Raw genomic sequence first — 14,477 nt, 5'->3', positions numbered from 1 at the left:
ACAGTTTTTACCCCCAAACTTCCCTTGATTACCAAACTGATGATTCCTTGATGTCTCTGGATGTGTCCTATCAACTGATACCTTCTTTTAGTTAAATGGTGCCATGGATTCGTTTTTTCTCACATCTCAATTCGGTATCTGTGCATTATTCTCTCCATTACTTGTCCCATATACCCATGGAATCCAAGTATCTGCCCTTTCCTCCTGTCTTCTTTTCATAAGCAAACAGCAGCACGTATTTAATTCAACCTACAAGATCTAAATTAAAACATTCTTATTCCAATATATCTGTGTAAAAGTAAACTATTAACACATTGCTTGATGTTTGCAGTTGCAGCTGTGGGACACAGCTGGACAAGAGCGCTTTCGTAAATCTATGGTTCAACATTATTATCGAAATGTTCATGCTGTTGTTCTGGTGTATGATGTGACAAAATTAGCATCTTTTCAGGTAAGTGAATGTTCCTTCAATTTGAAAGAGAGAGATTTGAATGTGTTGATTTACCTAACTGTTGTTGCCTGCATCCACTCGCCTATATTATAGCTAAACTTACTCTCCTTTTTCCTTCTCACTTGCTGTCATATAAACGCAAGTTATATAAAGGCCAACAGGTTATTAACTGTCTGGTTTTGGTTTGAATGAATCACAAGTTTTGAAGTAATGTCAGCAGTATTTTAATTGTATGTCAAATTGAGAAATATACTGATCAGCAAAAACATTATGAGCACTGCCCACTGCAGCATAGGATGCCACCTGGTGGCGTTGCATGCATGTTGACCCAACATCGTTAATTACTACTGTAGTGGGCATTGGCGCATCGGGATTTGAACATCGATCAGTGAAATATATTGGCTCTTCGGGTGAATCACATTTTTGCTGCACTAGGTTGATAATCGTCTCCACAAATGCTGTCACCAAGGAGAATGGTGGCTTGAAAAGTACAGCATGCCGTGAATGCAGGCTGGTGGGGGCAGTATTATGCTATGGGAGACATTCCCTTGCACTTGCTTGGGACCTGAGGTAGTAATCAAAGACACGCTGACAGCTGTGAACCATCTTCATTCCTTCACGCATGATGTCTTCCCTGATGGCAATGCCATCTTTTAGCGGTATAATTGTCCATATCTCGGAGACAGAACCATACTGAAGTGGTTCGAGGAGCTTTACAGTGAACTCACTTTGATGTCTCGGTGACCAGATTTGCCTGATGTAACCTCCACAAACATACCAACAAAGTGTTGTTTCCCTGATATGCAGAATCAGTGATGTATTTATTTCTGAAGATGGACAAACAAGCTATTAAGCAGCTGGTCATAATTTTTTGGCTCATCAGTGTATATCTTGGTCTCAACTAACACTGACCTCACTCTTAATCTGGCCAGATCATCATTTAGTAATTTTGTGGAGGTAAGCCTAGGAATGAAAAGTGCAAATAGTAAGAGATATTTACAATATGTTGAATAACCTACTGAAAGAAGCAATACATTGTATCATAGCACCATTAACATATTCTGTAAAGTTATGTCATGTGGGAGGATCTTATGTTATCCTTAAAAACATTCAACGTGGCTCCGGTGTTTAAGAAAGGCAAAATATCTGAGCCTGTTAACTGAGGGCAGATTTTACTAATCCCAGTACTAGTCAAATTTTTTTGAAAACATGTTTCAACAGATATATTGGTACCTAGATCTGAGCAAGAGGTTAAGCACCTCACAGTTTGGTTATAGGAGTGTCTACTGTAGAACTCTTCATTAGAAACATTTTATCAGCAGTCAAAGACCATTCTCACACATGGATAATTTCCGTGATCTAAGCGAGACCTTCAGCTATTGATTACTCAGTGTGGCTCTCTAAACTGTAACACTATGGAATTATTATTATAAGTAATTATTATTGTAAGTAACTGAATCCATTTTATAAGGGAAAGCAGTTTGCAGCTTCCAGAGTGATGTATATTCTGAGGAGACTGATGGCACTTGTAACTTAAGAACATGTAAGAATAGCATATTTTGTATTTTTCAGTCTGTTTTGGGTTCGAATTAGTGCTTTGGGGAAACTACAAAAATGTAAATGGTATTTTTGTAATTCAGAAGAAGGCAATCAGAGTAGTTGCAAGGGTAGATAGTAAGCTTTTTTTTTTCATTAAATATAAGATCTTGACAGTAATTAATTTATATATACACTCCTGGAAATTGAAATAAGAACACCGTAAATTCATTGTCCCAGGAAGGGGAAACTTTATTGACACATTCCTGGGGTCAGATACATCACATGATCACACTGACAGAACCACAGGCACATAGACACAGGCAACAGAGCATGCACAATGTCGGCACTAGTACAGTGTATATCCACCTTTTGCAGCAATGCAGGCTGCTATTCTCCCATGGAGACGATCGTAGAGATGCTGGATGTAGTCCTGTGGAACGGCTTGCCATGCCATTTCCACCTGGCGCCTCAGTTGGACCAGCGTTCGTGCTGGATGTGCAGACCACGTGAGACGACGCTTCATCCAGTCCCAAACATGCTCAATGGGGGACAGATCCGGAGATCTTGCTGGCCAGGGTAGTTGAATTACACCTTCTAGAGCACGTTGGGTGGCATGGGATACATGCGGACGTGCATTGTCCTGTTGGAACAGCAAGTTCCCTTGCCAGTCTAGGAATGGTAGAACGATGGGTTCGATGACGGTTTGAATGTACCGTGCACTATTCAGTGTCCCCTCGACGATCACCAGTGGTGTACGGCCAGTGTAGGAGATCGCTCCCCACACCATGATGCCGGGTGTTGGCCCTGTGTGCCTCGGTCGTATGCAGTCCTGATTGTGGCGCTCACCTGCATGGCGCCAAACACGCATATGACCATCATTGGCACCAAGGCAGAAGCGACTCTCATCGCTGAAGACGACACGTCTCCATTCGTCCCTCCATTCACGCCTGTCGCGACACCACTGGAGGCGGGCTGCACGATGTTGGGGCGTGAGCGGAAGACGGCCTAACGGTGTGCGGGACCGTAGCCCAGCTTCATGGAGACGGTTGCGAATGGTCCTCGCCGATACCCCAGGAGCAACAGTGTCCCTAATTTGCTGGGAAGTGGCGTAGGATCCTACGGTGTTGGCGTGCATCCGTGCGTCGCTGCGGTCCGGTCCCAGGTCGACGGGCACGTGCACCTTCCGCCGACCACTGGCGACAACATCGATGTACTGTGGAGACCTCACGCCCCACGTGTTGAGCAATTCGGCGGTACGTCCACCCGGCCTCCCGCATGCCCACTATACGCCCTCGCTCAAAGTCCGTCAACTGCACATACGGTTCACGTCCACGCTGTCGCGGCATTCTACCAGTGTTAAAGACTGCGATGGAGCTCCGTATGCCACGGCAAACTGGCTGACACTGACGGCGGCTGATGTGTCGGCAGCTGGGTCAACACCTTGTAGATAGAGATGGCTGAAAATGCACGCTAGACTAACGCAGACGGGCGTGAAGTACTGGAACAGGCTACGTAATTAATGCTATGAAGAAAAGTACGTAGCGGGATTAATACTTATCTTTAATCAATCATTGTGGTACATCGCTCTTGACTATACATAGGAGACTTTAATTACAATCACTGTAAGGCTAATGGCGCCTTGCTAGTTCGTAGCCATTAACTTAGCTGAAGGCTATTCTGTCTCTCGGCTAATGAGAGAGAAAGGCTTCGTACATCTAGTCGCTAGCTAGGTCGTCCGTACAACTGGGGCGAGTGCTTGTTCGTATCACGAGACCTGCCTTGTGGTGGCGCTAGGTCTGCGATCACACAGTGGCGACACGCGGGTCCGACATGTACTAAATGGACCGCGGCCGATTTAATCTACCACCTAGCAAGTGTGGTGTCTGGCGGTGACACCACATTCCTCCCCCGCAAATCGGCGAACGGTCGTGAGATAAGGCTTCCGCCCGCCGTGGGGAGGACCCCATGTTGACGTATGCGATGAGGTGGGGAGCCTAACAACAGGCGAGGCTGTGCCACCCGCACCCGGCCATTCGGTCCGAGGGGAGCTAGGAAACGCCTGAAAACCTAGTCCAGGGTGCACGTCAACATGCAGTGTATGCGCCCGTAAAGAAACAGGAGGGGCCGAAGGGTCGACCTCCATTGCATCGGGGTAGCCGACGCGCGATGACGTCATGTGGTCCGGAGCGGGCGGGAGTTCCATGGCGGAGGACAGCTGGTCACGGGAAGTGATCGGCGGCGCGTGACCCTGGGAGGCGCTTGGCGGCTGCAGCGAAGCGTCGAATGCGGGCGGCGCCGGCGGGAGAACAGGCGACGGCGGCTGCGGCGGCGCGCCGCCATGGGGCAAAATGGAAGGCATCGTCGGTAACACCTGGGGATGAGGCGAGCCAGTAGATGGGTCCCCAGGGCGCTGACCGGACGGCACCGTCGCTGAAAGCAGACGGGGAGCGGCAGAACCCGTGCAACGACAGAGGCGCAGCTGATTGAGATGCCGACGCACCTCACCAGAGGCCCCCAAAACCAAATACATCACGCGGCCGAGGCAGCGAAGAATGCGCCCTGCGAGCCAACGCCGTGAACCTCGATAGTTGCGATAAAATATAACGTCGCCAGGAGCAAAAGCAGGAGTCTGCCGCTGCACAGGAACCTGATGCGGCGGATGCAGGAAAGACATCAAGGTGCGATGAGGACGACCATGGAGCAACTCAGCCGGCGAGCGACCATCGCGGGGCTGAGAGGGATACGAGGACAAAAAGAGCAACAACGCGTCCTCCCGAGAATGCGACTCTTTCAATTTCAACATCTGTGACTTGAAAGGCCGGACCAACCGTTCAGCGGCACCGTTTGACTGAGGCGAAAATGGCGCGGATGTCAGATGTTGAATACCATTGGCCTGGCAGAATGACTGAAATTCTGCGGACATGAATTGTGGGCCATTGTCGGAAACAATAGTCTGCGGAAAACCTTCAATGCAAAAGATAGCAGACAACGCTTGGATGGTGGCGGAGGACGTCGTGGAAGACATCCGGACAACAAAAGGAAAATTACTGAAGGCGTCGACCAGAACCAACCATCGAGCATTCCAGAAGGGACCAGCAAAATCAATGTGCAAGCATTGCCAAGGGGAAGTGGCTTTTGGCCATGCAAAGACTGTCCGCGGCGGTGCGGATTGTTGTTCGGCACACGCCAAGCAAGAAGAACACATATTCGTAATCGCAGCATCGATTCTGAACCAAGTACAGTGTTGACGAGCAAGTTGTTTCGTTCTCACTATACCCCAATGTCCGTGGTGAAGAAGCCGTAAAACAGAGGACTGTAACGAACGTGGGACCACGACTCGGGACTGATCATTATCAGAACGCAACAACAAAACACCACGTCGAACAAAAAGTCTCTCCTTGTGAGCAAAAAATCGGCGAACCAACGGATCCGCAATCCGAGACTTTGACAAAGGCCATTGCGTAGCAACAAAACGTAAAACAGTAGCAAGGACAGGGTCAGCAGCTGTGGCTGTAGCTACACGACGAAAATCAATCGGAAACGATTCGACCACTTCATCGGTTTCCGAATCAATGAACAGGCAAGCAAGTTCGGAAGAATCGAATGCTTTATCCTCAGCAACAGGCAAACGGGACAACGCATCGGCGTTTCCGTGCTTAGCAGTGGACCGATACAAGATATCGTAGCGGTACTGCGAGAGGGAAATAGACCAGCGAATGAATTTCTGCGCTGTACGCGGAGGTACAGGCTTGTTCGGATGAAAAAGCGATGTCAAAGGTTTGTGGTCTGTGATGATGGTAAAATGACGACCATACAAGAAATCATGGAACTTAGTAACACCAAACACGAGAGCCAAAGCTTCTTTCTCTATCTGGGAGTAATTTCTTTGCGCAGACGAGAGCAATTTGGACGCAAAGGCAATAGGGCGATCATGCGAGCCAACTTTGTGCGCAAGCACAGCACCGATCCCGAAATCCGATGCATCTACCATCAACAAAAGGGGTTTCTGGGGATCGAAAGGCGTGAGGCAAGTATTAGAAAGCAATGCCGATTTCAACTGGCGAACAGCGCGTTCGCATTTCGTCGTCCAGAGAAACGGAACACCTGCACGGCGTACGCGATGAAGCGGAGCTGAAAGAGAAGAGGCATTGCGCACATTCACTCACACCTTGTGATTCTACATTGTTCAATGTTCTTGCGACCTCATGACGCAATGCGTGAGGAACATTGCACGCTCTGAAAAATTTCAGTTGCGCGTTGACCTTCAGTTCCAATTGTGCTTCACAGTTTTTGGCGCAACCTAAGCCCGGTGCAAAAATGTCTGCAAATTCGTCACATACACGAGAACCACTGTCTGTAGGCACAGTTTGAGTCACTGATAGCACCTGATTTACAATAGACATGTTAAACAACTGAAATAAATCCAAGCCAAACAAGTTCACTGCAGTAGAAGAACGAAGAACGTAAAATGACACAAGTTTTGTTTGTCCCTTATATGTTGCAAAAAGAGTGCACTGTCCTAACACAGGAATTGTCTGTCCAGAATAACTTTTTAACTGAACATTTGCGGCACGCAACGGAGGTGCGCCCAGTTGTTTGTACGTGTCGTGATTGAGCAATGAAACTGCAGCTCCGGTATCGAGCTGGAATGGTATCACTTTGCCTTCAAAGTCTAAGTCCACAAAAAGTTTATTGTCCTGCTGACGACAAGAGCGACTGTTTTGTGCAATTTGAACAGACACTGGTACAGAATCACTTGCTAATTGACGTGATTTTCGGCGACGTCGACGCACGGTTTTTGTGGGACGAACACAGTCACTGTTAGAGAAAGTGTCACTGGACGAAGTGGAATTAACGACATGAATGTCCATGGGCGAAAGTCCACGAGCCTGAGTGTCCGTGGTTCGATTCCGGTGCGAAGCAAAGGGCCTGGAATGATTGTGATTGTCTGATCGGAGCTTTTTCTGGCAAACACTTTGAACATGTCCTTTCCTATTACAAAAAAAGCAAATAGCTTGGCGTGACGGGCAATGTTCACGCGAATGTCTAGTAGCACACCGCGGGCATGATTTCACTGCATTTGTGGGCTGGCACGGCACACGTGGCTTAGAGTGCGGCGGCAGCCGCGTTTATTTGCGCGAGGGCAGTTGACTGGGCCGCGCAGCTCGCCCGGCGGGCCAGATAATGTTACACACTGCTGGCGAAGTTTCAAAAGATTCCTGAGCACAGTCAAGTGTGTCTTGTCTATCCAATATGTCTATCACTTGTTGAAGGGAGGGATTAACTAGTTTCAATATTTGCTCCCGTATGCGAACATCAGAAACGTTCTGTGCAATTGCATCACGCACCATTGTATCTGAATAAGAAAGACCACAGTCACAGTCAAAGGCACAGTCCCTAGTAAGTCCTTGCAATGTTGCTACCCACTCCCTATTAGTTTGACCGGCCGTACGTTTTGTACGAAAAAACGTATACCGTTTTGCAACCACATTAACTGTTTCTTTGGAATAGGCATCTAAAGCAGACAAAATTTCGTCGTAGGACAGAGTTGCTACGTCGCGTCGGGGAAACAATTTCACTATCACACGGTAGGTGGACACACCGACACAAGAAAGCAAAAACGGCTGCCGCTCATTACCTTGAATTCTGTAGGCGGCGAGATGGAAGGCGAACTGGCAGGACCATTCCTGCCAAGTCTCGTGGTTCGGGTCGTAGTGCCTAAAAGGCAGTGCAACTGCGAGTTGTGGCTGCGGTAGCGGTGAAGCGGCGGCAGCCGCATCGGTTTGAATGGCACGTTGACCCTGGACGAGCTGTCCAAGGGCATCCAATAACGCCTGCGTCTGCTGATTCTGCAAGCGATAAAATTCGGACAGTACATCTGGCGAAGCCATGACACAAATAAATCAGAGCAATTAGAGAGAACAAAACCCTTTCCGTTGCCTCGTCGCCATGTGATGTGTCGGCAGCTGGGCCAACACGTTGTAGATAGAGATGGCTGAAAATGCACGCTAGACTAACGCAGACGGGCGTGAAGTACTGGAACAGGCTACGTAATTAATGCTATGAAGAAAAGTACGTAGCGGGATTAATACTTATCTTTAATCAATCATTGTGGTACATCGCTCTTGACTATACACAGGAGACTTTAATTACAATCACTGTAAGGCTAATGGCGCCTTGCTAGTTCGTAGCCATTAACTTAGCTGAAGGCTATTCTGTCTCTCGGCTAATGAGAGAGAAAGGCTTCGTACATCTAGTCGCTAGCTAGGTCGTCCGTACAACTGGGGCGAGTGCTTGTTCGTATCACGAGACCTGCCTTGTGGTGGCGCTAGGTCTGCGATCACACAGTGGCGACACGCGGGTTCGACATGTACTAAATGGACCGCGGCCGATTTAATCTACCACCTAGCAAGTGTGGTGTCTGGCGGTGACACCACAGCGGCGGTGCACAAATGCTGCGCAGCTAGCGCCATTCGACGGCCAACACCGCGGTTCCTGGTGTGTCCGCTGTGCCGTGTGTGTGCTCATTGCTTGTACAGCCCTCTCGCAGTGTCCGGAGCAAGTATGGTGGGTCTGACACACCGGTGTCAATGTGTTCTTTTTTCCATTTCCAGGAGTGTATTTTTACAGTGTTAATTATATAGTTGCTAAACATACCTGTAACAAATTGAAAACATAAGCATGATACTAGAACCTGTACATCTCTAGTCTTACCACAGAAATTAACAATATCCATGTTTATGCAGCAATTAAAGTGTACAACAAATTTTCTAAAAGTACCCAGAGCTGTTGTTACTGTTGTGGTCTTCTGTCTAAAGAAAGGTTTGATGCAGCTTTCTGTGCTACTCTATCGCGTGCAAGCCTCTTCATTTCTGATTGACTACTGCAATTTACATTCTTCTGAATCTGTTAGTGTGTTCATCTCTTTATCTCCACCTACAATTTGTACCCCCCCACACTTTCTTCCAATACTAAGTTGGTGATCCCTTGATGTCTCCGAATATGTCCTATCAACTGATCCCTTCGGCTAGAAGTCAGGTTATGCCACAAATTACGTTTCTCTTCGATTCCTCCTCATTAGTTACATGCTCTACTCATCCAATATTAAGCATTCTTCTGTAGCACCACACTTTAAAAGCTTCTTTTCTCTTCTTGTCTAAACTGTTTATCATCAATGTTTCACTTCCATTTATGGCTACACTACAGGGACAAATACCATCAGAAAAGACTTCCTAAAACTTGACCTATATTTGATGTTAACAAATTTCTCTTCGTCAGAAATGCTTTTCTTGCCATTGCCAGTTTGCATTTTATATCCTATCTACTTTGCCCATCATCCGTTCTTTTACTGTCCATATAACAAAACCAATCTACTACTTTACATGTCTAGTTTCATAATGTAATTCCCTTAGCTTCACCTGCTTTAATTCAACTACATTCCATTGTCTTTGAATTCGTTGATGTTCATCTTATATCCAACTTTCAAGACACTAGCCATTCCGTTCAACTGTTCTTCCAAATTTTTTGCTGTCTCTGACAGAATTACAGTGTCATCGACAAACCTCAAAGTTTTTATTTTTTCTTCCTGAACTTTAATTTACTTCCGAAATTTTTCTTTGATTTCCTTTACTGTTTGTTCAATGTACAGATTGAATAAAATTGGGGATAGGCTACAACCCTGTCTCACTCCCTTCCCAATCATTGCTTCCTTTTCATGCCCCTCAACTTTTATTACTGCTGTCTGGTTTCTGTACAAGCTGTAAATAGTGCATTTTGGTCCACGGATTTTACCCCTGCTACCTTCAGAACTTGAAAGAGAGTATTCCAGTCAACATTGTCAAAAGCTTTCTCTAATCTCCAATGGCTATAAACATGGGTTTGCCTTTCCGTAACCTATCTTCTAAGTGCATTAAAACTGATGGTTTGGTAATATTCACATCTGTCGGCACCAGCTTTCTTTGGAATTGGAATGCTTATATTCTTTTCAAAGTCTGAGGGTATTTCGCCTGTCTTATATGTCTTGCACACAAGATGTAAGAGTTTTGGCATGGCTGACTCTCCCAAAACTATCAATAGGTCTGACGGGGTGTTGTCTACTCTTGGGCCCATGTTTCAGCTTAGGTCTTTGAGTGCCCTGTCAAATTCTTCTTGCAGTATTATGTCTCCCTTCTCATTTTCATCTATGTTCTCTTCTGTTTCTATAATATTGTTTGCAAATTCTTCTCCCTTGCAGAGACCCTCTATATAATCCTTCCATTGTTCAGCTTTCCCATCTTTGTTTAGGTCTGATATTCCAACAAAGCTCTTGATGTTCATAAAGCTTGTTCTCTTTTCTCCAAAGGCCTCTTTAATTTTCCTGTAGGTGATATTTCTCTTTCTGCTAATGATATATGCTTCTAAATCATTACATTAGTCCTCTAGCCATTTGCACTTCATGTCAGTCATGTTTTAGACATTTGTATCCCCTTTTGCCTGCCTCATTTGCTGCATTTTTATATTTTCTCTTTCATCAGTTAATTTCAGTATCTCCTGTGTTGCCCAAGGATTTCTACTAGGCCTTGTCATTTTACCTATTTGATTCTCAGCTTTCACTATTTCATCTCGCAAAGGTACCCATTTATCTTCCACTGCATTCCTATCCCCTGTTGTAGTCAATCATCCCTAATGCTTCCTCTGAGACTCTAAACAACCTCTGGTTCTTTCAAATTATCCAGGTCACATCTCCTCAATTTCCTACCTTTTTGCGCTTTCTTTAGTTTTAATCTATAGGTCGTAACAAATAAATTGTGGTCAGAGTCCACATCTGTCCATATAGACGTCTACAATTTAAAATCTGGTTCAGAAATCTCTGTCTTACTATTGAATAATGAATCTGAAACCTTCCGGTGTCTCCAGGTCTCTTTCAAGTATACAGCCTTCTTTTATTAATCTTAAACCAAGTGTTAGCGATAACTAAATTACGCTCTGTACATAATTCTACCAGGTGGCTTCCTCTTTCATTTCTCTCTCTCTCCCCCCCCCCCCCCCCCCCCCCTCCCCCACTCACGCTTAGTATCCATCTATTTTTACTTCTGTTCCTTTTCCTACTATTGAATTCCAGTCCCCCATGACTATTAAATTTTCATCTCGCTTAACTATGTGAATAATTTCTTTTATTTGATCATACATTTCTTCAGTCTCTTTACCATCTCCAGAGCTAGTTGGCATATAAATTTGTACTCCTGTGGTGGGAGTGGGTTTTGTGTCTATCTTGGCTACAATAATGCGTTCACTGCGCTGTTCATAGTAGCTTACCCACATTCTTGTTTTCTTATTAATTATTAAACCTACTCCTGCATTACCCCTATTTGATTATGTGTGTATAACACTGTATTCACCTGACCAGAAGTCCTGTTCCTGGTGCCACCGAACTTCACTGATTCCCACTATTCCTAACTTCAAGCTATCCATTTCCCTTTTTAAATTATCTGATCAACCTACCTGATTAAGGGATCTAACATTCCATTCTACAATCCACAGAAGCCAGTTTTGTTGCTCCTGATGTCTGTATCCTCCTGAGTAGTCCCCACCCTGGGATCCAAATAGGGAACTATTTCACCCCTGGAGTATTTTACCCCAGAGGATGTCATAATCATTTAGTCATACAGTAGAGCTGTACTTTTCCCTTGCTTTCAGCCATTCGCAATACCAGCACAGCAAGGCCGTTTTGGTTCATGTTACAAGGCCAAGATCAGTCAATCATGCAGACTGTTGCCTCTGCAACTATTGAAAAGGCTGCTGTTCTACTCAGGAACCACATGTTTGTCTGGCCTATCAACCAGAGTATGCCTCTCAAATTATTTAAGAAAAAGCTGTACAGTTTCTTATCAATTTAAATCTTTAGAAGAATTCCGCAACATGCTGATTATGAGTATAACTTTGTAACACTGTTTTTGTTCAGAATTTCTCATTAAGAAATATTAATATCCTAAGTTAAACATACTTATGAATCCTGCACAATTTATGCCAAATGTGTAATAAAGTCTCTGAATACATTAACACTCGGTATCATAGTCTAAGGTGACCACTTCTGTATAAGCTCCAGCATCTGACAATGTGATCAACAGTTGGTGCAGAGATCAGTTACATCACATTGGTGGTATACTCATACTAAATAGCATTTCTCCCTCAACCTGAGAATAGCTACACAGCTGAAATGATTCCCTGTTGGGTTTTCCACCTGTTTTCCACCACTCATTCGTACACCAGCACATCAAAGAAAAAATTATAAAACAACCGTCAGATTCATATGATATAATTATACTGACAAAAGATCAGGCAAGCCCGAAAACTAACTTTATTATAGTTGCTAACAAGGGAAAGTTACTAGTACCCTTGTTAGATTTTTGGGTCACTATACTTGCAGAATGTAGATGCAGATATAGAATGGCAGATAATGAAACAACTTGTTGAAAATTTTGCGGGGTCTGGATAGGACAAGAGTCAGCTTGAGAAACTGAGCAAGAAGCTTATTTAAGCATGTTTAACACTTAGAAGCATCTTTCATTGCAAAAGGAAATTGTATCTTCATTTATAACATTATACTCTCCGTTTCCTTGTGGAATTTTTGTCTGGGGTAACACAGCTTAAGCCAATAAACCACAAGAGAGAGCCCTCCACAAAAATGTGCCAATGGTGTATGGCTGTACCCTGAGTGTCAGTTCTGGAAGGAGTGATAGTTGGTGACTAATCCTTTCATCACTGCAAGAATCAGAGATGATGAGTGAGAAATGGTTCCTCTCGAAACCATTTTAAGAGTATTGAAAAATAGAAGGTATGATGAAGATGAAGCAGTTCATCCTATCTGTGCTCCACAACAGGAACAATTCTTTATGCCTGAGACACACACACAAAGACAAAAGGCATAGGCTTGATAAATGATATATTGTATGCACAGTATGGTTGTGCAGTTTTTGTAAAAACTGGAATCAAAATTTGATCTGTGAATCTTCATCTTTTCATGGCACAATGATTGTCTCATAAAATTTTGGGTGTGCAGCTGCGCAAATTTCACTTTGTCTTTCAATATTTCGGCTGTGTATTGTCCAGCCTTCTTCAGAGTGAGTCCGGTGACTGATACTCCAATAATTGCTCAATCCTTTTAAACCTATGCACCATGTCATTGTGCATGTGGCTGCAGATACACAAACCAAGTGGGGTGGCGCAGTGGATAGCACACAAGACTCACATTTGAGAAGACGACGGCTCAAACCCACTTCCAGCCATCCTGATTAGGTCTTCTGTGATATACCTAAATCACTTCAGGCAAATGTCAAGGTGGTTCCTTTGAAAGGACAAGGACAATTTCCTTCCCATCCCTCCCTAGTCCAATGGGATTGATGACCTCGCTGTTTGGTCTCCTCCCACAAATGAAACAACCACAGATACACAAGCTGCCAGAGATGTTGTTTGGTGGCAAAGAGGTAAAAAATATGCATGAAATTAGATCTATGGCTACACAATTGATCCACATGGTGATGTCGCAGTATCATGTGAGATACCGTTGCGATGTCTTTGTGAGTTTGTTACAGATAGTGCCATATTCCATGATTTGTCCAAGCTGAAGCCACTATCTCTATTAATTAAATTCCTTGCCAACTGAATTTCAGTTGCATCTGTCACTGCTGATCCCCACAGAGATGAAGTTGAGGCTAAAATTTGTATCTTATCACACACCATAGAGTGCCCAGTTTCAATAACAGTGCTCTGCCACCACTGTAAGAGCCGGTGTACCTGTGGTGCTCTGTGCACCTGTCAGGAACTATACATGCCCTCTATCTGATGTACGAATGGCCACACTCACAGGGGATCCAGTAACCCCATGCTTTCGAAGCATTTTCTGGAACCCAGGAGTAGTACTGTCTTTGGGTGGAAGGCGAAAAATCACTGTCACTATGTGTTTGCTGAGGACCCATCCTATTTTTGATGATAGGCTTCCCGTGTATGGCAGAAAAGCCATGGATTTAAAACTTTCCATGTCTTCTTCTGCATATCTTATTCCCACTGTTGGTTTCATTCATAGTGCCTTATGTATCTGCTGTGGAGAGTCCCCGTTGGCTTCAAAAACTTTTCTCTAGTGTAGAAATTCATCCTCCATACTGCTCTCATTGGAAATGACATATGCATTGTGTACCAGAGTTCTGCGAACACTCATTGTCTGTGAAGGATGGTGGCAGCTATTTGCATTTATCTATAAATCTGTTTGGGTCGGTTTCCAGTATACTGCATGTACCAAAGTGCCAATATTTATGCATCATATCAAAACATCCAGAAATGGCAGGAATCCATCTTTCTCGATTTCCATCATGAACTGAATTTGTCTATGGATGGAATTTAGATGATTTAAGAATTGTTTCACCTTATCTTCATTGTGAGGCCACACTACAAACCTGTATCAACGTACCTCCAAAATAGTGTGGGCTTCAAGCTAGCAGATTCCAGCGCCTTT

At 44.7% G+C, this 14,477-nt stretch overlaps 1 protein-coding gene across 1 annotated transcript in view; it reads left to right on the top strand.

Moving 5' to 3' along the window:
* The window catches only part of LOC124804621 (putative Ras-related protein Rab-33), a 123,758-nt gene that overhangs the window by 27,952 nt on the left and 81,329 nt on the right, over positions 1 to 14,477 (top strand). Inside the window, exon 2 of the mRNA XM_047264827.1 lies at positions 332 to 451. Coding sequence (XP_047120783.1) covers positions 332 to 451 — 120 coding nt within the window. The remainder of the gene's footprint in view (positions 1 to 331; positions 452 to 14,477) is intronic.

Source organism: Schistocerca piceifrons, chromosome 7 (genome assembly GCF_021461385.2).
Source record: "Schistocerca piceifrons isolate TAMUIC-IGC-003096 chromosome 7, iqSchPice1.1, whole genome shotgun sequence".
NCBI lineage: Eukaryota > Metazoa > Arthropoda > Insecta > Orthoptera > Acrididae > Schistocerca > Schistocerca piceifrons.
This window is presented reverse-complemented; position numbering and strand designations above follow the sequence as displayed.